This window comes from Lonchura striata, chromosome Z, assembly GCF_050655825.1.
Source record: "Lonchura striata isolate lonStrDom1 chromosome Z, ASM5065582v1, whole genome shotgun sequence".
Lineage (NCBI taxonomy): Eukaryota > Metazoa > Chordata > Aves > Passeriformes > Estrildidae > Lonchura > Lonchura striata.
Window position 1 is genome coordinate 6,416,747 of NC_140740.1, and position 27,926 is coordinate 6,444,672.

The window sequence follows — 27,926 nt, forward strand, 5'->3', positions numbered from 1 at the left end:
TTGACCTATGAAATATTTTCTATACGCCACCTGAACTCAAAAGTCACTTCAAATTATTTCCCTGGAGAGTGGGAAAGGAGGTCCAAATAAAATTTAGTTATTGTCCTTCTCAAATTAAATTGGGTGAAGTGAACAAGCTTGAAGTTGACCAGATCAATAGGTCTGTTGCTTCAGACCAATGTCTGTAATCAAGCAGAGTGCTTTCAATACATTTTTCTCAGGCTTGTTGGAGATTTAATTTAATTAGGTATTTACTGCACTCAGTTAACAGATTGAGCTGCTCTCTGGAACAGTAGCTAAGAAACATCATACATTCAGAGTTTGTTTCTCACAGGTCATTAGCGAGTGAGGTAATTGCTTACTTCTGTAGGTTGTCTGCAGTGTAACAGCTAGTTTCATAATGCAGAGGTTTATTTTATCTCTGCATTACTTTGCTGCATTAAAAATAGTATCTATTTAGGGCCAGGCTGGTCAGTGCCCTAGAAACTGCTTACACATAGCTGACCATAATCCTGAATCCAGTAATACAGATAAGATGGTGGAGATCTTCTGTACCAGTCTGTGCGATTAATATTATTATTCATGAGAATAAGGCTGTAATCGGGTCAGCATTATTTACAACTGCTATAGAGAGTAACAGGCTTAAGCAGTAGAAGAAAAAGTAATATTTATTACAAGTTACACAAAAGCCCTTGTATTCAGCAGGGGATTCAGATGAGCAGCAGTGAAACAGCATCTAAACTCTATCCTGATGGTAAAGTAAAAATTGTAGGTTTTTAAATTACTGCCTATAAAAGTTGTCAGATGAGTGGTACCTCAGCACAGTCTTAAGGAGTTGTTTGGCATAAAAGGCAGTGGATGTGGGCAGCATTCAGGCTTCCCTGAGGCTGTTCTGAAGAACTAAGTCTGAAGTGAAAAGGCAGTCCCAGCTCTGGAAGTCTAAGTCTGTTCTGCATGAGCCATATGTCAGCTTGTTCAGTTAATTCTATGATTCTAGTTGTGAAAGTTGTTCTATACCTTCTCCAAACTCAGCTGAAATCACCAAACTGACCAGAAAAAAACCACTTGTCTTCAGCTAATGGAAACATAATGTGTGGAGTAGTAGAAAATCAGCATTTTATGTGTGATCTAATCAGCTGCCCATATTTCCCACTCCAGAGAACTTTTATTTGAGCAGAGGGCTCTCCAAAAATAGATGATTCTTGTGAACAGTTGAAACCTACCCCTGCCACAGCAGGACTCAGATCCTTGGTCTTGCAGGTGTTCTTGGACCTACACTGTTCTCAGATGACACAAAGCTGGCAAGATCTGCTGGACTCTGTTTTGTAGTCATTCCCATTGGGATCAGAAGGTATTGTTCCAGATTGCTGGAGAACACTGATACATTATGAGCCCTTAGAGATTATTATCTCTAATATCTCTGCTTGCACAGCTTAAATTGACCCTGAAGCTGTTCTGTCTCCTTTATCTTGATGAGCACCAGAAACCTGAGCTAGCAGCCCAAAGCTATTTCCATTCTCTGCACCCTTCACTTGCATGGTATTTGCTTATGCAGCATCATCTCCTCCTGGGTGTCAACAAATTAGTTTTACTTCTGATTCCAAGCTTGCATGCAAATACTCAGTGTTTAATTGACCTTAGAGATACCAGGAAAGATTTCTTTACCATACTCAGTTGATCACAAAAAATACATAGAAACTCAGCAAATTTTGTTTGCTCTGGTGCTCATGATATAGGAGAGGCAGAAAATTATCTGGCTGAAAATCAATGAAAGGTAGGGGATTTTTTTGCCTGGGAAAGACTCTCACCACTCAGAGCAGCTCAGATTGTTACATGAGTGTTAGATTTGGCATCTTCTCCTCCACAGATCTGTAGTATGCATGAATAAATTAGAAAGTGGGAGAAGTTCACTCCCTGTAGTTTGTTGTATTTTGTCTTCCTCCACTGTATAATAGGAGAAAGGAAATGAAGCAGCATTAGAATGCTGAGGGGGAAAAGTGCTTTTACTTGAATGGTTCAAAGGTACTGTATGATGAAACAGGTCACAAGTAGGATAGAATGGAAATAATCGCGAGCATGTCCCTCATTTGAAACTGGTTTAGAAACAAAAGCAGCAGGTGTCCTTTGAATGTGGAAATCAGTGATAGAAACAGGCAGTTCGTAGCTGTGGTGTTTTATTGAGGATGTGTTAATGACTCATGTAGTTGTCACTATGTATGCACAAAATAAAAAGACTAAAAACATGCTTCTCATGGTTACAAATAATGAAAATATTCCACTGAAATATTTTTCTGTAGGCCATGATGCATTTGGACAGCATGTCTGTGACATCTGTTAATAGTTTATTAAGTCTTTCATAAATTGAACATTGCTATATATTGTCAGCCCCTTTTCTCTTCTACTCTTACTTTCTTTTTATTTAGTTCTTAAGCTGATAAGAAACTACCTTTAATTTTTCAGTATTTCCTACTCCAATTCTCAGCATTCAAAAGAAAAAAATGCAGCTCAACAGTTGGTTCAATTGCAAAACATCAAATATTTATAAGTGAGATTTCGAGTTACTTTTGTTCATATTAATAGCTTGAGAACATCTGTTTGCACCTGACCTTTTTTTTGTATCTAGGCTATTCATTGCTCTGAAACCTAATGATTCTGTTGCCTTGTGTCTCACTTAATGAACCTGCTCCTGCTTTTTCCATTGTTCCATCCAGCACTTCTTTACTTCCATTAATTATTTGGACTTCCTTCAATCATGTGGACGATCTTTACATATCTTTTTTTCTGGGTTTCACAGACATTTCCCTGGATTTATCCTTTCCCCCTTTATTCTCAAATCCTTTTTTTTTTCCTGACCACATAATAATATCTGCTTGCCAGTTTCCACCTCATTTTAGTGCTTCAGGAGTTTATGGCAATTTTTATACCCTTCTGTATGTTTGTTTTTAAACTAGTGTGATGCAGGGATTCAGTAAATTTTTCTTTAAATCCTTCTTGGTTATTTCTCCTCCCAGACTCAGAAATCCACACTCTTCTTGTGTTATAATATAACTTTTTTGGGTTTGTTTTTATACTTGTCTTTGCCCATTGCATTTTGCCAGTTTTGTCATCGATTTCCTGTAAGACATTCCCTTCCTCTGTCTCCCATTTCCAAGTGTTTATTGTGTCTCATATGCAGGACTGCAGTTAATCTTCATTCTATGAGTTAACCTTTACCGAATAATTTATATTACATTGGTAATGATGATAAGACTTGACACAGGGGGTCAGACAATTTTTAATCACGCCTTTAAAACCATTATTTTCATAACCTGTGGATTCACCAAACCAGATAATAAAATGGCTCTTCTGAACTCTGATTTGAGTTTGGGATATTTTTTCTCTTTGGTCATTCTTTATTTTTTCTGTAGAATAGCTACTAGTGTGGAAAAGCACTTTCTGAAGAGATGCTGCATATGTCTCTATTATAAATGGAGGTTTTGGTGACCAGAAGTAGTTACCTAATGTGTCTCTGGGCAGTGTGGAAGATGGACAGCCCAGCCATGATGTGCTTGGTGAATGTGGGAATTGTGAGATGTGAGATTTTACCAGTCAGACAAACTTGCCCTGTTATCCTGCTCAGAATTAGCATCCATTACTGAGTGTTGCTAAAATTAGTGCAGTTATTTATAGCAGTCAGTTCAGCATGTAATTTCATAAATGAAGGCCTGACTTAGTAAATACTTCAGGAAGTACAGATAAGCAGGCAGCTTGTTTTCGTGGTTGCTTCTATGATACAATATTAAAGCAGTAAGTTGCACAGATGAATAATTGTGCTGTGCTCTAAGTTTTCTTCTAGAAGTGCTTTTCTGGGCAAAACTTTACCTGACTACACTCTTAAATGTGTTAATTTCTTTCTGTTGCCAGTGTTGTTTTACAGATTTGTATGAATAATTAGCTTTGCAATCCTGGCCAGTAGTCACTTCACAGTAAGAAAACACAGAATAAAGAAAACCTATTTGCATTAAAGGTTTTTGTGATACTGCCTTTGCATAAGGTAGTTCTTAACTTCAGTGTCTACCAACACTTGGCATTTAAGCAACTTTACCACTCTCTTTCCTGGCTGCACTTAAATTTAAAATAATACTTGCTTTTGAACTGCAATCTTCCAGAACTGGCTTCTGAGCATAGATGAATATTTTAGCAATTTTTAAGCTGGACATGGAGGCTGGGGTTTTATTTTATAAAGAATACATCCAAACGGTCTTCCTATTTGTTTGCTTTTAAACAATGCTGTAACTTAAGCACTTGGAGAATTTAATTTGGTACAGCCTGGGTTGAAAGAAATAGTAATAAATGGCAATTTTGACTTAATGAAGTTTTGGGGTTGCTTTTTTTTTCCTCAGTGTCAATGCCACAGTACAAGTCCTGTCTGTACTGACATTTCACATCTGCAAGCAAAAATATGCATGCGTGGTTTATTTCAGGTTTATGCATATCAACAGGCTGAAATTATTGGTTTGCAGCAGTAGAGCACTTTTGTCCTTCAGGTTTGTATTAGTGCAGCTGTACCCATGTTGAACCTAAATATGTCTGTATGAACAAAGGAGGCCTCAGCTGCAAACATGTGAAGATTCTTGCTATGCATGTCCGTACATTTTGCTCAGTTAACTTAATGAGATAATTGCATTTATGATACGTAATTCTGGGTCAAGCACCCATTATCCATTTTTCAGTAAGTTACTTTTAATACTGGGGGATTTGATTTGAGGTTTTGTGTACTTTGGTTGTTTGGAATTATTTTGTTCAAGGTCTAACACTCCTTCACAACTGAACAGGGAACTTAGAAGTGCAGTGTGACTTTATATGTTATTATTGTTGCTACTTATGGCTTTTTAAAAATACCACATTATGTAAAATACACAGACTTTTTTTTTTTTTTTTTTTTTTAATTTGTGAATACCTAAAAATTCTTTTGACACTAAATGTGCAGATAGTCTGTCCTTCAGTTTGCATGCAACAGAGGGAGAGGCAGGGATACTGTTCAGGAAATAGAAGCAGGCTGTAGAGGGTTGTAGGAGGCATAAAATACTGCTTTGGTGACTGGAGAGCATTCTGCCTTGAACTCTTTCCTCTCTGCAGTAGGTTGAAGCATCTGTTGTGCAGAGAACATGACCACTGCTGCTGCTTCAAGCAGAGATTAATAAACACTGTCCAGATGCACCTACACCTAAGAAAGTCTAAGCTGTGATGCAACTTTAATTTTGTTTTTTTTTGACTAAAGGACTTCAGCTTGCTTAGTCTTTATATAGATGTATTTTAGTATAAAATCATAACTTTCTTTAGACAGTAGGAATCACAGTTGCATGTCATGCTACATACAAGGGAAGATATCAAGTGGACTGAACTTGACTGGACTTCTGATAAAATTTCACAAGTTCAGTTTTGTAGAGGGACTTTTCCAACAAAATTGTGTAGAAACCATTGTATTTAAGGACAACTGCATTCAGGGGAATTTCCTTTTTAGATGGTTTCCTTCACCTTCTCCCATCTCACATTCTGTCTGAGATCTGTGGGAAAAGTGAGCTCTGACTCTTTACCTTCTGCCATAACCGTTGCTTAAGCAGATCATTTATTCGTTGTCTGTTAAGAATTATTCCAAAGATAAACACCATAATCTTTAGCATAGCTATAGTTTGGCTCCTGCAGACCTTTCTTTTTTGGTTTTTTAACCTTTAAACTGAATATCTTTTGACATCAGTTCTAAAAGTATCTGATGTTATATGAGGACCATGCAGTGTTTGCAGCGTACATTTACAGAGAGCTTTTGCAGACTGTTGGTTGAATACTTTGCTGGTATTTTTTTTTTGTTTGGATATTACTTACTAAATGGTAGTTTTAGTTGACTCCAATTTAAAAGCATGATTAATGTTTGAATTTCTTTAACCTTTAAATATGACCAAGTCGTCATGTGATTTATTTATGTCAAGAGTTTTTTCAGCACTGGAGTTTTCCATTAACAGGAGGATTGTAATTTGATTTGTTTAGCCATCATCATCTTACGCTGGAGCTTTAGCTTTACCCCAGAGAGAATTATTTTTACACCTATAGTACAGCTGAAACTTTGAGTACTTATTCTACAGTATTCTGCATATTTCCACATTCTACATAGTTTAAAAATCTGATAGGAGTGGGATTTTTAAATAACCTCCACTCATCTGCTCCCCACGTGAAAACTTCACAGCCACCAGAGTACAAAACTGAACTTCTGTGATGGAGCCAGAAGCAATTAGATTGGGCTAGAGAATGAGAAAATCTCCAGACTATTTAAACCATAAAAGTAGAAAAATCAGAATGTTGTGTTCTACTGCAGGTTCGGGAGCTGCAGACTCGTTTGCAGAGTGTGCAGGCCACGGGCCCGTCCAGCCCGAGCCGCCTGACTCCTGCCAACCGCCCCGTCAACCCCAGCACGGGAGAGCTGAGCACCAGCAGCAGCAGCAACGACATTCCCATCGCCAAGGTCGGGTTTGTGTTCCTGTAACCCTTCTCATGACCTGGGAAAAGCAGGCTTCATTTTGTGCTGTGCAAACATGGAATTAGCTGGAGACGTTTAGGGGAGTCCTGAACAGGTCTGTGAGCATGAGCTGTGGAAAGGGATTAAACATTATTTATTGTAGTTCTCTCAGTCATAATGCAGGACTCAGTTCTCTAGTAGTTTGCTTCAGCTTTGCAAGTATAACTAGAGAACAGATGGGGTTTGTGTGATCTTTATGGGGTATGGGCTGCTGTGTAACTTGTGCAGCATTCTGACTTACAGATTGCTGAAAGAGTGAAGTTGTCAAAGACAAGATCAGAGTCTTCATCATCTGATAGACCTGTCTTAGGATCAGAAATCAGCAGCATAGGGGTAAGGACTAAGAACTGTGTGCTTGCATGATCCATGTTCCAATAAAAGCATTGTTTTTTTAATAAAATTAATATGTTTACAATCTCAAAATACTTTAAAAGCTAGCTTGAGCAAAAATATTTCAACAAAGAATATTTCATCCAGTATTAAGATCTCATTTTCCCAAAACCAGTGGATAGAAGTCATTCTCATGAGTGACTTCAAGAGGAAAATTTTCAAGTCAGTTCCACCAAAATATTCTTCAGAAAGACTCTCCAGTTTCATTTCACAGCTTTCAACCAACAGCAAACTGGATTCTGCTTTTGAAATGCCAATGTAAATCAATAACACTGTTGTTACTGTGTGTTAATATTTCTTTTACTGAAGAACTTGGCTCTAATCCTTTGCTAAGCTCTCAATAACATAAATAACTTGCATAGTAGACTTTTTAAATGTATAATGAAGTAGTGGCCTTTCCCCTTGGTTAGTAGAATTTTAGAAACAAAATGGCTTCTAAAAGTGGAATCTTGTAAATGTTCTATTCAGTGTAAAGCTCATAACAAAAACTGAATAATGAATGCATTGAAGTGAATGCATGCAATCAAATGCAATTCTTAATGCAGAAAGTATCTGGGAGAAATCCAGTGGATATCTCTTCACAATGATCTATTAACTGCCCCATGCAGGTCTCTAGTACAGTGGCTGAACACTTGGCACATTCCCTCCAAGACTGCTCAAACATCCAGGAAATCTTCCAGACTCTCTATTCACATGGATCTGCTATATCTGAAAGCAAAATCCGAGAGTTTGAAGTGGAGACGGAGAGATTAAATAGGTGAGCTAAAAATTTAGATGTACTTACACATGTTGTCTTCTGTTAGCTTCATTAGAGTTGACTGCTTTTTTTACCCTTTTTGAAAATTTCTTAGTTTAATTCCAGCTCAGCTGTGGCAGCTGCAGATAAGCATGGAATGTGCTTGCTGAAGAGGAGATTGAATCGTGTGCTAAGGATTCTTTCTACTGCTATAAGTTTGTTTGTGCATTATTAAATCAACACAGCCCCTTCCCCTATGTGCACTCTGGAGTGTCCCTTTCTGTGGCTGGCCAAGTAGTCATGGCATCTTTTGTCATAAGACACATTGCTCCTTGAAATAAGGACTCCCATAACTTAGTCTGCATCATTCTGAAATTAGCTTGCTTTGTTTTGTCCTGAAGAAACAGAATAATAACATTTAACTGTCTCAATACAGGTACTGATACTTGGTGGTGTAGCAAATAGGTTTCTGTCTGCAGAAGAGAGATTACAGCTTTCTGGTTGCAGTTGAAACACTGCTGGTGTTATCCTTTAGCAAGCTCTATAAAAACCAGTATTTCATGTCTTTTTTGGCACATAAAATCAAAACTGGATCAGGAGTATGAGAATTGTGTCTCAGCATGTCTCTATCCAAATTCTGTCTTCCCCACAGCTAGCTAGGCTCAGATTTAGTCTGATGAGTACAATATCTATTTTTATTTATAGCTGGTGTTTTTGTACTGCTGCAAAACTTTATTCTTGTTTTCTTTTTTTCTTTTTTTCTGGACACTGCACAATTACGCTTTGACAACATGTATCATTATAGAAGATGTCAAGATATGGAAAGTGGCAGTTTTAGCATTTAGAAAGGTCAGGGCTTTGTTCTGACAAACATATATACTAGCCCTTCTCAGTCTTCTTTGTCAAGAAGTTAGTGATTTCAGAGTCCTGGATGGCATGGATTTCTTAACTAACTACCTGTGCAAGGTTTTAAATTGTTTGTCTCTTTTTAGTTTTGGCATATATCAAATTTTTACAGTTAGGTAAAGTATATTGATGTGTGGTTCAGCAGGGAGAATAAACAGTAGTACTGATACTCTGAATCTTCATTTTCATGTTCAAAGTTAACTTCCTTGTGGGAGGGTATTACAGTTAAGCTTCTATTCTACTTTTGCCAGAACATTTGGAGGTTAAATTGCCTCACTGAAACCTCATTTGTAGTTTGGAAGTTGCCTCTCTAATCACAACCCAAACATGAATTCAGGTGGAATGGTTACTCTGGATTTTCAGAAGAAAGAAGGCATTTATGCAACTGCATGATCCCTGCACACACCCATAATCACACTAATGAATATGCCATTTAAAACAAGTTGCTAATGTGGCAGCAGAAAGTGAGGAATGAAGGCAGAAAAATTGAGCAAAAGGTTAATATGAAACTGTCCTATGCAGACTTGTGGCTGCAAAACCAGGATACAGCTTTCTGCTTGCTACTGCTGCACAGGGTTATGACTAAGTTTTATGGGGAGGAGAAGAGGATGACTTAAGAGAAATTTCTATCCTCTTGCCTTGTGATAGGATATGCAGAACTGATGGATTTTGCCATCTTCATTAAAAAAACACTTTTGTAAACTATGAAATTTTTGTTGTTTTGAAGTGTGACTGTCCTAGAATTTTCAGGACAGTGACTGCAAGTTAAGCTTGAAGGTTGCAAATTACTTGGTTTTTTGCAGCCGTATTGAACACTTGAAATCCCAGAACGACTTGCTGACAATAACACTGGAGGAGTGCAAGAGCAATGCAGAGAGGATGAGCATGCTTGTGGGCAAGTACGAGTCCAATGCCACGGCCCTCAGGCTGGCACTGCAGTACAGGTATGTACCTACACAAGGGGCTCAGCCAGGAAGAGAGAGCTGGGGGAGACTTGGTAGAAGTGTTTAAGAGTGAAGTTGATGGTGTGCCATAGTAATAGTGTTTATTTTTTGTTTCCTCCCTAAAAAGACACCCCTTTGGTTAAACTGCCTGACAAAACTACCCAACTGAAGTTATTCTTACAGGGTATTTCAACTGTTGTTGACCAGCATCTTACAGGAATGTAGAGGTTTTATCTCTTCATTCTTAAATACTGAATTAGTATTTGAACTAGGGGTTGTGTGTAGGCTGAGGCTGTGTTGCTGAATCCAACCTTAAGATACAGGTTCTCTGTACTTTCCCAAGACCAGTGGAGCAGAGATTGTTAAACTCCACATAACTCAGAATTACTTTGTATCACATCAGTTGGAATTGTGGATTAATGGCTTGGTATTTGGTAGTAAGTATGTAAATTTTCATGAAACTGTTCACAAAAATATGGTGTCACTTAACACCTTCAACTGCAACTAATTTTGGAAAGGCAGATTTGGTCTTGGAACAAACCATGTGCCTTTTAAAGAATGTATTCTTTTACTATCAGCCTTGAGCAAATTGCAATGAACTGTAAATTTATAATAGTGTATTAGTATGTATTTTTAAAAACATTAAAATTCAACAGGGATTGTATGACTCATAAATATAATTGGAAGCTCTTCTGTCCTAAGGAGGAACATCTTACAGTCAGGACAGAACAAGAAGTATTTTTCTTGCCTCTTTTCTACTTAGAGCACTGTGTAGTATAATTATATTGTAGAGTATAGTATACTGTATGTTGTATATTAAGACACTCTGGGAAAAATTTGTCAAAGGGATCATCTTGACCGCTGTTTCTATTGCCACCTGTTTAAAACATGCTTCTGGAGCTTCCTTTATTTTGGGTCAGTCTCTTGTCTTTTGACTTGTTACATTACTTGAGGCCAGCCTGTCACTGGTACAAGAATGGGAGACTGCTGAATGTTTGTGATAGAAGCTATGTGTATCATATTCTTTAATAACCCTGCTGCTAGACAAGTAGTATAGAATCATGCAGTTAATCAGACAGCTCTTTTTTCGTTGTTGCTATTGCAGGTATTGTCCTTCTTTAAAATTGCAGTTAACATTTTTTGTGGTTTTTGTTTTCCCTCTCAGTGAACAGTGCATAGAAGCATATGAGCTGCTGTTAGCATTGGCAGAAAGTGAGCAGAGTCTCATTCTTGGACAATTCAGAGCTGCAGGTGTTGGTTCTGTTGGTAAGATGTCAATGTATCACTTAATTTAAGTGTTGTTCTGGCATGTCATCTAACATTGGTTGTAATGGTGAATCATATCATCACCCATTAGTTAAGAATGTGCTCCAGTAATTTCTTGGTTTTAACTATTTAAATGATTTTATACGCCCCAAAAATAGAGGTAAAATGCAAGAGAGCAATTTTAATTCACCTGTGTTGGTTTCACAAGGAGATGCCTCTTCTGGCAGGGGTGAGATTGTTGTAGGCGTGTAGCTGCACAATACCAGTGAGCACAGTGGCTTAGGCCTGTGCAGCTGTGGTAGTTGCAAGTCCAGATTCACTAAGATTGACTCCCCAGAAACAGTCTAATCTGTGAAAAACTGAGATTAAAATAATACAAGTGTAGCATTGAGTATGAATAAAAATTGTTTTTAAGGCTGTAGTTTTTCACCCTGTTTTACCTTTGTTGTGGAATTTTAAAACATTCTATCTTCTGTTTAGCCTGTATGTTCTGTGCTTAGTTAATCCTGTGGCTAGGTGTTGTTTTTTAATATGCTGCCTACTAAATAATGGAACAAGCCACTATCATAGGTACAGTACAGTTCAGAAATTTGGAGCTTGGCATTGCTGCTGGCTCCATTCTTCTGATAGAAAGAGGTGATTGCACAATGAAATTCCAGTGTTAATAGTTCCATTCCTTTAATTGATAGGAGAAGGCAGTCATAGTAATCTTCAAGGAGAAAGAAGCATTCAGAGGGAGAATAACTGTTCATACTGTGCTGATGCATAGCTGGTGTGTTAAGAGCTCTGGCTTCTCAGTAGAGGGGATGTCTGAGATTTTCTTCTACCTTTCTCCAACCTCTGCTGTTCCCTCCTACAATATGCTAGGGAACTTGTCCCAGCTGGCAGAGATCAGTGAGTAGCAAAAGTGAATTTAGGCTAGGATTTTCTAATCATGTAGGTGGTAGAAAGAAATCTAATAAGGAAGAAATGCTTTGGGTTTGAGTAGGATTTCATCTGACGTGCATTTTATGGAAGAGACTGTAGTTAAATTTTTATGTAGGTATCTGTCTACAGCTCTTAATTATCGGTTACAGCCCTGAGAAGTAGTGCAAATTTCCCATTACACAGCACAGCGTGGAGGAAGTTGTGTATGTTTTATGTAACTTTACTTCATTATGAAATTTGATGAACACACCTAGATAAAATAACAGATTTTTGGTTTGAAGATCAGTGAAGCTTTATATCAACATCTGTGAGCAGAAAATCCATGGGAGTTACATCACTTAAAGATGAGCATATCCAGCTTCTCCTAACAGAGCATCCTTTCTTCCTCATCAATGTTATTTCTAGTGCATACCCTTCACTCAACAAGTGTGCAGTATAGGTAATTGACTTGAACAAGGATTACATGAAAATCTAACACATGAGCAAGCTGTTGGGTTTTGCTAAAGTACAAATATATTGTAGCTTAATCTACAAATACATTTGTAGATTTTCTGTGTAGCCAGTAACATGTCTTAATTTAGTTACTTGACTGCAGTGCAGCTGGAAGACTGTAGGAGTAGTGACAGTGGTGGTTTCAGTTCTGCTTCTCCTGAAGTTTACCAGCTACATGGGTGCTGTATAACCACTAAAAATTATAGCAACTTAACCAGGGCTAGTTTTCTTTTGGCTTAGTATGCATGACTGTAAAATGTGAGAGGGTGCTTCTGAGCAGCAGAGCGATTCTTCTGTCTGGCCAGGCAGCCTGTAAGAAGGTGTTCTGGAAAACCATCAGGCTTGAGATCAAGGTGCCTTGGAGAAGCTGTGGAGATGACTACTCTGTGAAACCACACTGCACTGACTGGAGTAAGAGTTGTAAATGAGGCTGAGGCTTTTCCAGTGGGTTCATAATTAGAGCATCCAAACCTAATGCTAATGCAGAATGCACACCCATTACAAATAGACAAGCTAAAATTCTGCATCACTTAAGACATGTTGCCTGGAGCCATAAGTACCTGGAGCTTGTGATGAGGAGCAGGGTAATTCAGGCCAGTGTCCCAGTTAATCACTGATGCTCACAAAGAAGTGAAGTTGCTTTTAGTTCATAGATTGGTAATTTATTGTCATTGTCTTGGTATAAACTGAGAGCAAGTAGAAGGATCTCTTGCCTTAATTCCTGACTGAAACATTGTTTTCTTGAAAACAGGGGACCAGAATGGTGATGAAAACATCACACAAATGCTTAAGAGGGCTCACGACTGCCGGAAGACAGCTGAGAATGCAGCAAAAGCCTTGCTGATGAAGTTGGATGGGAGCTGTGGGGGAGCCTATGCAGTCACAGGCTGTAGTGTGCAGCCCTGGGAAAGCCTATCCTCCAACAGCCACACCAGGTAGCTGCAACTCTTCTGCTCTCCTAATCTCCTAATCTTTGATTCCAGACAAAAAGTTATGTTCTATTGTATTTGGTGAGCTACCTTCCTTCACCTCAGTCCTTTGGCTTCTGTGCTTTGATTTGTAAGTTGCCATGCCTCAGTGGTCTGATTGTCTTTGGACTTTGAGGAACTCCAGCCAACAAGAGTTTTGTGTAAATTTGTTGCAAATGGGTTACTTAGAACTTTGATCTTCCTTATGAAGGGCAAAACCATTATGTTTGTTTTACTACAGTGACTTTCCTACTGTTTTATTGGAACTCAAATCATGTTCTTGTTACTCATATCTATTGTATGCAGATAGCATGGATGTGCAGAGAACCAGAGATCTGAAACAGGCTTTCACTGGAGTTCTCAAGAATTATTTTCTAAATGTTGCAAATCTAGCCATCACTTTTAAACCATTTCCTCTCCCTTTTCCTTCCTTACACTTTGCACCCATCCAAATTATTCCTTTTTATCCTGTTCTTTTCACTCATGGTGTGGAATAGATTGGATTCTTCCAGGAAGGGCTGGATACTGCAGTTTTTCTGAAGACTTATAAAATAATAAAACATAGATGAGCTATTATTGCAGAAGTGCTCCAGTTCAAATATATCTGCCAGGAGCTTCATTTTGAGTTTTTGCCTGCCTCTGGTATAATTGTACTCTGCAGTAAATATGTGTGCTTGTGCATGGATACAAATTTGGCAAGTGTCCTGGATAAATATAGATGAGCATTTTTCTCTTTAAAAGTTATTTTTGTTTCTCAGATTTGCTCTAAACCTTCATTTTAATTCAGTTTTCTAGCCAGTTCTTTATTCAAATGCTGTCATTTTTTTGACACTTCAGAAGTTTATTTTGGTACTGTATCATTTCCTCTTCTTGCTGATGCCTCCTCCAAAGGATCTTATTTCCTGCCATATGACTGGTGTGGAATAGCTAAAAAGGGAGCAAAAAGGTAATCTGAGGGAACAGGGTCCTAATGTGAGGTGAATTTTAATGTTTTATCCAGAGAAGTTTTCTGGTGCACTCTCAGTACACTGAAGCTGTGTCTTTACATAGAAATGATTGTGGCAGCATCTGTGCTAGTAGCACACTTGTCCCACTTTCTACCAAAGCATTTAAACCAGGCTAGAAAGAAATTACGTGAAGCTGTTTCAAAGACTTGGCTTGCTGTGTCTTAGGCCATATCTACACCTGTATGCAAACATGTTGTCTGTGTCTACCTATAGTAACACCTGTACCTAAGCCAAGCTTGTTTCCCATTCTATTGTTTGAAAGAGTCATTTTCAGTTTTTCAGAACTACCTCAGTGTTTTTGTTCCTTGTGAGATAGTGGCATGTAGTCAGGGTATAGTGATTTTTTTTTTCCTTGGAAACAGTTCAGGCAGTTTCCAGTATTGACAGGGAAGAACTGGCGGGGAGGGGGATTGTTCCTGTATTTGCTTTCCTAGACTTGCACTGAAAGTGTTTGGTAGGAACATAATCTCTATAGCTCTTGCTTGCTTTAACAGAATTTTTGGGAGGATAAGAGTCTGTGTTTGTGTCTGTGTTCAGTGGTGGTCAGCTGGACCTCTGTGTATGTGTCCATGTATGATGTTGGTTCAGAAGATGAAGTTTCAGCAGAGTATGTTTAAAGTGGCATAGAATTTAAAATGTCATCAGGATAAGCTATGTCATGAATATGAAAATGCAAATTTAGTGTTTTAATATTAAAGAAATGTTTTATCTTGAATCACCATTATCATTATGGTATTTTTTTCTGGTGTAGAGCAAGATATTGTGCTGAATGAGGTAACTTCTACAATTTCTTTTTATATAAGTGGAATATAGGAGATAAAAGCTGATGTCACTCACCCAGAGAGCACATAGCAAGACAGGAATTTGTGACATCGGAACCCTGATCTGATTATTACTTAAAAATTGTTGTCCCTTTCCCCTCCCCCATGTCCAAAGTAGTTTATCTTTGCCTAAGCATACGTATCAATGAAGACATTTTTGAAACTTCAGCTTCTCCAGAAAATGTAAATCTTCTCTTTTTTTCTTCTGTTACATTCACGTGACACATGGTTAGAGGTGTTTTCAGATTTTTGCTACCCTGTCTCAAAAGAGAGGAATCCCCTCTTCAGCTTACAGCCACAAACATTGTGCTACCATATTGATGAAATACCGGTCTTGGTTCCAAAGGCATGTACTTTTATATATCACAGAACCACAGAAATCAAGTTTGGAAGATATCTTCAAGGTCATCCAGTCCAACCATTACCCCAGCACCACCATAACCATCCCTAAACCTTATTCCCAAGTGCCACATCCAAATACCTCTTGAACACTTCCAGGGATGGCGACTCCACTGCCTCTCTGGGCAGTTTATTCCAATGTCTGAAGATTCTGTCAGTAAAATTTTTTTTCTAGTATCTAACCTGAAACTCTTCTGGCACAATTCAAGGTCATTCCTCTCACCTCTAGTGAGTGCTGTGTGAACCACTGCCCACCTGGGGACCATTGCAAAAATAATTTTACAGTGTTCAATTAAAACCTCCTTTGAATCTGCAAAACAGATTTTTCTTGCTTTTGATGTTTCACTGTTGAAGGCGTTTAATTGCAGATATGTATTGCTGCCTTTTCCCTTTGAAACTAAATTAATAAAGTGGCAGTAGGATGATGAGAACTATCCTTTGTTGAGACTTGTGACAAATAACTAATTCTCCCTGTTGTTTGAAATCCTGTAGAATATGGATTTACAGTGGAATTGTTGACCCATCTTGGGCTTTGAAATTTCAGATGAGATTCTGAATCAAATCACTGAACATGTTACTGAGAGTAAGTGCTTGGTGAGCCACTAGTGATGAGTGGTTAAAGACTTTAAAAGGCAGCAACTGAAATGAAAATAAATGAAAAGCAATGAAAGAGCATCTAAATTCATTTGACTGGCAGCAGCACCACAATAATGTTGCCAATTCAGTTCTTGAAAATATAAATCAGTTTGCAATATAGTTGGAAATCATAATTATTTTAAATGGACAGAAGCTAAGTATAGAACATACACTGCCAACAATGTTTGACTTACTGCACCTTTGGAAGGAAACAAAAGGGAAGAAGCCCAGTTGTAACACTGTCAGAAAATGGTGTATTTTATTCCAGGCTTTGCTAGTAAGCCCAACCTTACCTCTGGGTTCATGGGAGGACAGATCGGGTTCCTTATGTGGAAAAGCAATTCTTTTCAGTATTATGCAGTGTCACAAAATATCTGAACTTGGTCAACGGTAGGAGTAGATCTCTCATCAGAACCATCTCAGGTTTCAGATAACTTGGTGACAGACAAGACTATCTTGGCTGAGGCATGCAAATAAGTTATTTGGAAGTGTCTAAATAGGTATTTCAGTGTTATCTGTGTAACACTTTGTTGCTGGACTGAAGCAGTCTCAGAAGGAAGCAGGGCAGTTTACCAAAGGCTCTGGTATTAGCTGTTGTTTGTCCTGTGCCTAATTGGGGTATTTTTCAGTTTCTGAGGAAGAGAAGCTGGCATTGTGCTGTCCCAGATCTCAAACCACAATGTTCAGCTAGAAAGAAGGTGCTTGGACTATGTGCACAGTGGAGCAACTGCATTCTTTAAAGCTTTAGGTTCTGTGCAGGTATTAAGCAAGTTTATAGATTCAGTTCTGACAATGTTAATCTCAGTTCTACTGTATTATCCACACCATTACTTAATTTCAGTTATATTAATTTATTTACTTGATTTTTAACAGATAAAATAATGCTCGTTTAGGGTTTTATGGATACATTTTTGTAGCGTGCAGAAACTACTCACAGAGAAGCACTGCTGAAAACCTCTTCTATGTCCATCCACTGCATGTTACACACACACATGCATGCTAGCAAATAACATTGACATTACACTGTACCAGCCCATACATTTTCCAAAAATTGTGTATGAAAATTAATTTTACATCACCTAGGCATTACATCATCATAAAAGACTCAAGGAATGAAACAAGTGTGAAGAATATTTCTTGTTCTCATACAGCATCCGTGAGAATGGGCAGACTGATGTATTCTCTCCAGCTGTGATGAAACTGTGATCCTTTCCCTGTGCTTACCTAAACACTTGAGAAATAAGAAACTGCACATCTTTTGCAACAGTTTCCTGTGGTTTTTGGATGGATGCATTATACTGTAAATGTTTTCCTTTGTCTTGATTGCTGTTCAGAAGGGAAGGCAGTATCAGAAATTCAGGATGAAGTGCTGACCAGTTGTCATCCCTTGAAGAGAGCAGTAGTGGACCAGCACTGTGTCTATGGAGAGCTGTTTGTTGGGGTTTTTGGGGCAGCACACCCTGGCAGAGTTGCTGGGGAGATCGAAAACACTGCAGTGCTGTTTCTGTCCCTTCTACCCCAGCTGCTTCCAGTCTTTTGGGTGGGGATATGCTGCTAAATGCAGTGGGAGGCTGAAGGTTCTTGTCCTCTTGTGTGCTGGCTGAGACACAAGTTCGTTACTGAGCTCCCTCCAACTTAAAAAAAAAACCTTGAAGAAGAAGAGGAGCTTGCTAGCAATTCACCAGAGGAGCCAACTCAGCTGCAGACAGGCAGGCAGGCAGCCAGGACTGAAGTAAAAGCAGGCTGAGTATCACTGGCAGCAGCCCAGACTGCCTTCCTCATTTTGGGTTCCATTCCCCTAACATATATATGCATAGCTGTGGGTCTTCAAGGGCCAAAATCTGTGAATATGCATGGAGTATGAGGTCCAGCTCAACATAACAATAAACTTTTAACATTTTTTTGCTCAGGTTTCATTTGCAGCAGGAAGGCTGGGTTTTCTTTCCTTTTCAAGCAAAAACTGAGATGAGGTCTTCGTGCCCCAAGACTTTTAAAGCTATCTTTCCTCCAACAACAGCTGTTTTACATTTAATCCAGAAAAGCTCTGCAATTGCAGTCTTTGGGTGCTGAGGACGAAACTTACAACATGACTTCAGTACAGAATAAAGTACTTTCCACATTGTCTATCCTCATTCTTTTTATATAAATATCTAATTCAGCAAGATACCTTTAGGTTCAGTAAAACAGGCTTTAGTAAGTGTTTCATGATTTTCTAATCAAGAAATAGTCTGAACAAAAATTTGTTTCAGCCTGAAAGGATTTCTATGCATATGGGTACTGAGTGCTCCTAAGCTCCGCTGCAGAAGGAAATGGATGAAAACAAAAGCAAAGACCAATTTACAGTTGTGTCAACTATAGCAGGCACCTCTTATCCCTCAGAAAAGGAGGGAATAATGTGAAATAAACGTAGAACTGTAGTAAAGAGCTGTAATACGATATTCCATGAGGGGGAAGGATTTTGAGAAAATCCTGCTGATTCTCTATCTTTTCCAAGGCTGTCCTTGGAATTTGTGGAAAGATGGGCAATTATATGAAGCACTTTAAAAGCACAATGTAGCTTTAGCTGAAGTAGAACCAAAGGAAAGAGAAAAATCAATCCTGTCTTGATAGGCTTTCCCTTTGCACATGCATAATATTTTAGGACATCATCCTGGCTCTCACACCATCTAGCGGGTGGGACTTTCTTCTTATTACAAAAATGTTGGACAGCAGTGCAATTTGATACAGAAAGTGATTTATTCCCCTGCTGATAACTGAGATCATCTAGCATTCCAGACAGGCACAGTTAATGGATGACTTATCCCTCACCCGGCAGCTGATTGCAGGACCTCAGGAGACAGCAGGGAGCTTTGAGTGAGGCTATAGAAACAACATAGCATTTTATTTTCCTTTTAGTGTTATTGCAACTATATTCAGCCCTGGAATGCTACAGCTGTGTAAGTCTGGGCCCCCTGCAGCATTGGCATGCATAGAGGTGGGTAGGCAGCACTCAAGCCCCCGTTGCTCTAATGACATTATTACCCCTTTCTGCAATCTCTGTGTAAACACTTATGGGGCAGAGTAATGGGCCCTTATTTGTTCAGAAGATACACCAAATCTTTCATGATGACTTTTTATTAGAATTCCTGCTACTCCATTGGTTAGTTTTAAATCACTCTATCCCTGAAGGAATGCTGAGGAGTACACCTCACATGAAGTGATAGTTCTCCTGGCATCTGCCAGTGGATATTTCATTAGGTTGATTCCTAAAAGTATCCATTAAAATATCTGAGGTGATAACTGATATGGTCATAAGCAGAGATGGATCAAGTCTAGGTTCATTCTTTTTTTCTTAGCAGATGCATCTTCTCAAAGAAGACTCAGTGTCTGAGCAGTTTGCTGTGTTGTTATTGCTAAGAAGTCTTAATAGTTTTTTTTTTTCATTTTTGAATAAAAAAAATCCACCTTTTTTTTTTTTCAGAAGAAACCATTTCAGCTAAAGTAATGCTGTTAGACATCAGTTAAATATCTGGCTTTGCAGAGAAGTTGTCATATAATCAATTTTATTGTGCAGCTTAAAGAATTAATTTGTATCCTGAATTTGTCACACCTCACATTGCAGTGTCCGTCCAGTCATGCTACATCTGTGTCCTTTCTATGAGCTTTTAATTAAGATTCAGTTACGTTGATGAAGTATTGGGAGGATGTTTGATGTAAAAATTAGGAATTTGTTTCAAATGTATATTTTTCTAATACCATTCTTTGTCTTTCCAGTACTACCAGCTCCACTGCAAGCAGTTGTGACACGGAGTTTACAAAGGAAGATGAGCAGCGGCTGAAGGATTACATCCAGCAGCTGAAAAACGACAGGGCAGCAGTGAAACTGACAATGCTGGAGCTGGAAAGCATCCACATTGATCCTCTTAGTTATGATGTTAAGCCACGTGGAGACAACCAGAGGCTGGACCTGGAAAATGCAGTCTTGATGCAGGAACTCATGGCAATGAAGGTATTTTATTCATAATCGAGAGGGGAGCTGCTCTGCTGGCAATGCCTCTGTGTCACAAAACATGCTCAGTCACACGTGGGAGGCTTTGATAGTGGTCACTGGGTAATAAAGGGTAACTTTGTTGAAACACATAATCTGGACTGAAAATCCAGTAGTCAAAAAGCGACAGAAGGCAGTGCATTAACAGTGATGAGCTATGTGTGTTCTGAATTAGGAAGACTTCATCTGTTTTTCTATACTTGGAGTGCTCTTCTTGACAAACCAGATGCTCTATTTGGAGAGATATGACAGCTGAATTGCTCAGGGATGACCTAAAAACCATGATTCAGCACTTCCCAAGAGATAGTTCATTACTTATGAGCTTGAGAATATGCATCATGATTATTTGTGAACTGAAGCAGAATAAATTCATATTGTTGTGGAAGGACGAATGATCAGATATCATCCCTAATGCTCTCTGGCAGTTGGTCACAAGTCCTGAGCTGTTCTAGGCACTGTGGTGCAATCTGTAGCTCAGTCCAGAGACTGAACAAAGGGTAGGGTGTGTAATGACTTGCATTAACAGAGGGTTTTGGAGAAAACCCTGGTTTATATGTCCAGCTCTTAAGATGTGATCTAGAAAAGCTGATCTTTACAGACCAGGTGTAGAGCCTACATTATTTTAAGTCAGTCTTCTATATTGATTTTGAGAGGTGAACTAAAACATAGGAACATACCAAAGGCAATACAAGTGTATGTCTGCATTGAGAATTGATTCAGTTTGATTTCTGTATTTTAGCAAGCGCTAATTTAGCCAACTAATTGCTGAAATGTCAGGTGATGGTATTGAGTGGGACAGAAAATCCTAATAGTTTCATGAGTTTCTAAAGCCAGAGATTTTTGTTCAGATGTCCTGCTTCTGGCTAAGTGGTAGCCTGGTGATGATAACTATGTTCTCGGCGCTGCTGTTTTTCCATGATGACAGTCACAGTTTTGCAATAATGCATTCATTATTTGCAGTTCAGAAAAGATTGCTTGCTAGACCTTGGGAGATGTAAAATTATGTTACTTGTTTGAATACTTTGTGATCAACAGCAATATATTCCCGACAACTAAAACATGCAAGCTGTACTGTAAGATGTTGGTAGATAATCAGATGTGTATTTCAGATATCACTCTTTTTTTTTCCAGATATCACACTCCTTTTTTGTATCCAGATCTTCCCTGAAATCTCTTGTACGCCATGTACGCCATTCTTACCTCTATTTTTCAATTTTCACTTATTAATTTTTCTAATTATTTTAATTTAAAAGTAAGGGCAAACTGTGGAGCTGTATCCCTTGTGAGTAGTGGCCTAGTCTTCCCTGACTGTCAGGAACACCAGCAGTTGCATATCATAATTTCTGGTACCCTTTTGAGTGTTGGTAATTCTTTTGTCCCCACAACAGTCATCTAACTTGTTTTTGACACACAGCATCCATTTGGCTGGACCTGGCAGTGTTTTCACTGCTTGAATTGCCTCTGGGAGAACATTTTCTTCTTGATTGGGTTGTGTGTAGTGCATACATAATAGACACACATTTTGCACAGGTGTGTGAAGTTATTTTCAGCCCTATGCAGTACGGAGAAACTGACAGTACTGTTACTCATTGTAATTTCTTGTACTTCGCTGAAATTCACAACTGCAGGAAAACCTTACATTTCTGAAAGAAGCATTGTGAAAACTCAGTTGTGAAAATTTGTGATTTGTCAAATGTGTTACCTATTAGCTTCCATGGTTGTTGCTCAGGTCTGCATTTCACCTCCTCATCTGTTTGTCAGGCTAGACCAGAGTTGAACCTAAGGTCAGGAATCACTTCGGCTTTCTGAGTATATTTTTTGCATCAATTATATAAAACATGTATCTTACACAGCATATGCATCTGCCTCCTTCTGAGACAAATGGAGAATTAAAGTTTCCCTACAGTATTTTATTTAACTTGAAGCAGATGGTCTGCAGAAGACTTCATTGTTTAGCATTTTTAATTTGTCCTCTCTGTTCTACATTCTAAGCAAGGACAATATAGCTCTACCAAGCTACTCAATGATTTCCTGTGTTGCTGGGTCTTAAAATCTCCTGCTGTTTTCCCAAAATTTGGTTCTGCATTGGAATCTCTGCCACATCTTTTGGCACCTTCCATTTCTGATTTCCAGTAAAAACTGATCACCTCATCAGTTTGAAATACCCTTACAACAATAGTTCTTCATTATTAATTAGAAAGGCAGTTTGAGGGTTGTTTCTATGCTGCCCTGTTCATTATTACTTTTTACTGATCCAGAGCATAAGACTTAGTGGTCTGCCATTACTTCTAGAAAATTCAATTCTTTGCTTCAAGCAATAATTAACCATGTTTCCAAATACATTCTGTCTTGGGTTTGTCATTGAGTAGTCTTGCTTCGAGGTCAGTTGTTGTCATGCCCCAGTTAGCAAGGAGATTACTTCTGATGGGTGTAAATAATTCTTGGTTTACAGCCTTTCTGAATTTCAAAGGACTTAATCTAGATAAGAAGTCTCAGCTTTCTACACTGATAATTTTTCCTTTTTTGTGTACAGGTGTTGATAATGTTGCTCATATGTGCTTTGAGACTACAGTCTCTTGGTGGAAAATGTTAAGAATTCCATTGTCCACAGTTGTTACAGCCCTTCATGCTCATACAGATTTGTATAGTGAAATACAGTTAACTAGAGCATGACATTTATCTGCTGTGATGTTTGTTTTAATTCTGAAGCCTGGTATGTCCCACCTTGTTTACTGTGGTTTTCCTGGAGTCATGACTTTCTGTGACTTTAAAAACTTCTTGCAACATTAGAGTCCTATGTGACCAAATAGAATACAGATTTTGATTTTGAGAATTCTGTGGTATCTCTGATTATTTTGAATTAGAATTTTTTATTTTCCATTCAAGTTTTTGCCCAAAGTCAGGATTACAGTATGACTGCAAGTATAAAATATCCCTCAATATTAAATTAATTAGTCCCAAAACAACTGCTGGATTTGATACCTGAAGCTTGTGAATTTGCATGGATTGTATTAAGTCTTGTGCAGTCCCCTAGAAGAGGTGCACTTGCTACCTCCCTCCTCCTTCAGGCTTTCATTTAGTGAATGCCACTTGTGCTCACACTCTGAAGATGCAGGTGTGTTAAACCGCAAAAGAGCTTCACAGCAACCTGTAACTGGAAAAAAAGGGAAATAGTAAATGTACAACGGTGGCGCTGTCACTTCAATTAAATTTAGATGCAGTCTTCAGAAAACATATTTTCATGGAAAAAATTGCTGCATATTGACTCTCTAAGTAAACCTGAGCTACTTGAATTTTCCTAAAATGGCTTGGGTCCATACCACAATCCTCAACTGCAGTTTGAATTTTTAGCCACCATCAGCCTTTCTGTTCCCTCCTGTTCCTTCTCTGTGAGCCTCTGTAAGACACTGGCTGACACAAGCTTTTTAACTTTTCCCCTGTTTTTTGGGGGTTTTTTGCTTCTTTGCTTCCAAGTCACATTGTTTTGACATGAGAAAAGTAACATACAGGAAGTGCATGATATGTCTTCTGGGACAGGATGCAAACTGCTGAATTCATATATGATGATCTAATCTTACTGTCTTCATAAACAAAGGAGTTAAACATTGATTGTCAAATTTTTATTGAATTTGGATACATTAAAATTATGAAAATAAGTCAAAATTTTCGCATGATGAGAAAAACCTGTTCCAGAGATTCATTGCTGTAGTGGATAAATTCACTTTTTTATTTTAGAAAATAAATGCCCCTTATTTCTGGACTGAATTTGCCTAGCTTCATCCTCTAGCCAGGAAAGGTCTTGTCATGACCATGCCACATGGACAGCCGAAAGTATCTTTTATTCATACAAGTGTCAAAATGCTCTGTTCAAATTACTTCTCAGCCTTCACTAAGCAGTCTAAGTAGATTAATGGCTTTAGAAGTAGAGACTTAAGAAGTTAAATGCATACACTTGAGTATATCAGACTATCCAGTTCAACTCCTGTAATAAAATTTCCCCATCATTATTTATCAGTATTGTTCACATTTTTTTTACTGTTGACAGAGGCAATTAAGGGTGAGTTTGCCTAACAACTAAATTTATGTAAACCACATTGAATGAAACTGGTTGTGCTTCTAACCTTCAGTTCACAAACACACAGATGAATAAATCAATGACATTAAAGCTCATACAAACCTTTCCAAATCCCTCAGGTTTTTTAAGATATGGATTTTATTTTTGCATGGTTCTGAATAAGCCAGTGATGGTTGTAACTGTGATACACCTGTGTGCACTGCTTACTCTTAATCCAGACAGTAGATTTTTGGTAGGAACTTAGATTCCGGGAATCTTCAACATAAAAACTTTTTCTAAATACATGTAAAGATTTAGTTTTGTATCACATTTGTTAATAATGACTAAAATATGAACAGCATTATTTTTGAACAATAAGGCAAGATGCCTGTATTATTTTTGTGATTAGGGTTGGGGTTTTAGGGGTTTTTTTGTTGTTTTGGTTTTTTTTGTTTGTTTGTTTGTTTTAATAAATAGTGACTTGTTCCAAGACTGGCCACACAACAAGAAACTTCTGTCTTTCAGAGGTGTTTACACAGTGAACAAGAGAAATGTAATACAGAAAATGTCTGCATGAACTTAGTATTCACCCATTAAGTGACCTATGGCAAGGCAAGCTAAACAGTGGAAACATGAGTCTGGGTTGAGGTTTTTTGTTTGTTTTGTTTTGGCCGTCTTTTGTTAGTTTAGTGATGGTTTTAAGCACCTAATGTAAATTATTTATTAGTACTATCTCAAAGGTTTTGTGGATATTGGATTTTTCTGGGTACAGAAAATAACTAGGCATTCTGTACAAGAAACATTTCTGAAGTATTGTTAATCACAAAGAGCCTTCTGGTTCAGGAATAATCCAAGAGTTATTCCTTTCAAAGGAGTCTTGGAGCATGTGCTTAAAAGAAGGGTCATTGCACTCATGCCCTGCTCTTAAACTTCTGCCCAGCCACTGTCAGACAGATGTTAAAACAGAGGTCTGTCCCTAGGCAACAGACATTGTTTTACAATAGGTGACAGCCCTGTTAGATGCAAGAAGGAGCTCTCAGAATTGAGCTTTTTTCTGTCAAGTACCAGTGTCCATCTGCTGTGGATTGTGTTTAGGGAAGAAAATAAATTAGTGCATTTTTCTGTTAAACTCAAGTTGTGTGTACTTGGGCTTCTGGCCACCTAGGGGAGGGAAATTATAAATGGACATCTGATGGGGCCAAACTCAGTTGATCTTTCTGACATAACTCATTTTACCACAGAGGCTGGTATTACAAGGTACTGAATAGGTCCTAGTCTCTCAAACCTCTTCCACTGAGATTAATTCTTGCATATCAATAAGAAACTGAAATCTTGCTTTTAGGGACAAAGTCATACACTTCTGCTTTTAAGACAATAGTTGCTGATGGACAAATTAGAACCAGAGAAATTTCAGCAGCTGTGGCAATTCTCTCAGATCTCTGATAGTCTAATTCTAATTTTGCTTCTGAGCTTATTCCTGAAGATTATAAAAGGGTGGCACGGCTCATCATACTCAGACTGAAGATATACGGGTCTTTGACAAATCTGCAATGTGATTATAAAAAGTTATCTGGATGCTGAAAGTTTTTTCAATTAAAAGAACACTTAGGCTATAAGAGTGGATGAAAATCTTGTTTAACTTCATCTTCCTAGTCCCATGACGCAGCATGCAATAATACAATGTTTCTTCAACAGGAAGAGATGGCAGAGCTCAAGGCACAGCTTTACCTGCTGGAGAAGGAGAAGAAGGCTTTGGAATTGAAGCTGAGCACTCGAGAGGCCCAGGAGCAGGCCTACCTTGTCCATATTGAGCACTTGAAGTCTGAAGTGGAAGAACAAAAAGAGCAGAGAATGAGGTCTCTCAGCTCAACCAGCAGTGGAAGCAGAGACAAACTGGGCAAGGTCAGGAGTCGAGCTACATTTCCAAAGTTGTAAACATGATTAATTAAACCTTTCCCATCCCTATTGCAGTCTTTAGCATGTTAATCATGCTCTTATTTTGTCTGTATGCAGATCTTTTCTCTCTTCCCCAGTTGTGAGGTGGTTCTTTCCATGCTGTGACTTGAGGACTTTGCAGAATTGGTGTTAAGCATAGGCTAAAATAAGGGTGTTTTGAGGACTACCACAAGGCCAGTCTTGGCAGACATACAACTTTCTGTGGTTGAGCATGTGTTTTGCCTGTTGCCACTCACTGGAAACACTGGAAGGGAGTCTAAGCAAAATGCCATTCTCCCAGAAACACAAAATATGAAAACATGACCACTCATTTCTTTGCAGCATTTAGAGCATTGTATTGACAATCTCTTTCTCCAAGTCAGATTGTAATAATTTGAGGATGATGACTCTTCTCTTAATGCAAAATAATTCAGAATAAACAGTTTTCTGCATTTGCAGTAATAATTTGCATTAAGAAATAAATACCTTGGAAAACTTTGTCTTATTCTAGTGGTGTATCCCCAGAAAATGTCAATTATGTGTTTAAAAACAAAAACCAAGACATGAAGTCTTACTTCCTTATTCCTGGCAATAAATCATCTGAATTTCTTGATCCCAGTGCCTCTTTGTTTCATGTGTTGTGTCAAAAAAAATACAAGGAAGGTAGTGGCAGTTTTGTACACAGCAGCAGAATTCTGTAAGTCAATGGGTTGTGGTGGTTTAAAAATATTTAGAGGCATTTGTGAAGTAATTATCTGTTTAGTCCATTTCTTAGTATGATGATACACTGCTGTGTTGCTGTACCATTGTGTTGTCTATTTCACCTTCATTTTAAAGGTACTCTGAACTAAGAGGCTTTCAGAATTTTCTCATTAAGATGTTTGGTAATTTCTAATCAAGTGTCTTTTCCTCCTTCTCAGGAGTGCAGTGATGGCACTGCAACACCACTAACACTTGCTGAGCTGAGACCATACAGTGAGAGTGAACTGACTGCTGAGCTGACAAATGCACTCAGGAGGTAAGCACAGCTTCCCTCACTAGGGTCAGGACTAGTCCTGTAGATCCAGGGAAAAGTTTATTTCTGAGCTTTCACTCTGACCCTCAAGTGGTTTGAAGAATGATCACAGATTGGTCCTGTGAGAAGGAAAACTATCAAAGTCCTTCTAATTTTCCATTCTCTCCTGCTGTTGTTCTTTAGCTGCTTTCACATGGTGCTCAACTCCATTCTCCTTGAGGTTCTCCAGAATTCAGTTGAATTTTAGAAATAAAAGAAACTCTTAAAATGGCAGTAATGACCACTACCAGGCAAGAGTATGAGACATAAAACAGTGACATGACACATTTCTTGTGTATAAAGAAAATGTTTAGTAAAGACGGGATTTGAAGTGTGATCTTTGGTTAAGAAGGCTGGCTGCAGGTTAGAACCTGGGGGGAGTAGGAATTGCAGGCATTTTGATGACTCAGATGCTCCATTTGCCTCTTGAGTATGTAAGTGGAGCCACAGTTCAATTACAAATGACATTGTGTGAGGTATTAGCTTTTCAATGGGAGAGAAAATTGATGTCTTGACAAACAGCTTTTATCAACAGCCAGGTTTTAAGCCTAAGCTTTCAGTATAGTTATACATTAGCTAGATATTTGTTTGTGCAGCAGCTTTTCCTTCACCAGGTATTTGGTAAGCTTAATGACAAAGAAATTCATAGTTTTGATGATTGTTTCAATACTTGTTTCACTTTTACCAAGAAATGGCTGTCTGGTGTCTAATCTAGCTCTTATATTTAGAACCAGTCCAAAATTCTGCTAAGAATTTTGGCTGGGAAGAGTGTGTTTTGCTTTACTGGTGCACCTTCTTTGTTAGTGAAATGTCC

General features: G+C 38.3%; 1 protein-coding gene across 7 annotated transcripts in view; it reads left to right on the forward strand.

The window, feature by feature from the left end:
- MCC (MCC regulator of Wnt signaling pathway) overlaps positions 1-27,926 on the forward strand; it is a 181,717-nt gene that overhangs the window by 140,120 nt on the left and 13,671 nt on the right. For all 7 annotated transcript variants that reach the window (XM_085568156.1, XM_085568157.1, XM_021524798.3 and 4 more), the window contains 9 exons: positions 6,350-6,496; positions 6,794-6,883; positions 7,549-7,697; positions 9,386-9,526; positions 10,692-10,792; positions 12,963-13,146; positions 19,796-20,030; positions 25,819-26,025; positions 26,979-27,076. In XM_085568156.1, the coding sequence (XP_085424282.1) occupies positions 6,350-6,496; positions 6,794-6,883; positions 7,549-7,697; positions 9,386-9,526; positions 10,692-10,792; positions 12,963-13,146; positions 19,796-20,030; positions 25,819-26,025; positions 26,979-27,076 (1,352 nt within the window). The remainder of the gene's footprint in view (positions 1-6,349; positions 6,497-6,793; positions 6,884-7,548; positions 7,698-9,385; positions 9,527-10,691; positions 10,793-12,962; positions 13,147-19,795; positions 20,031-25,818; positions 26,026-26,978; positions 27,077-27,926) is intronic.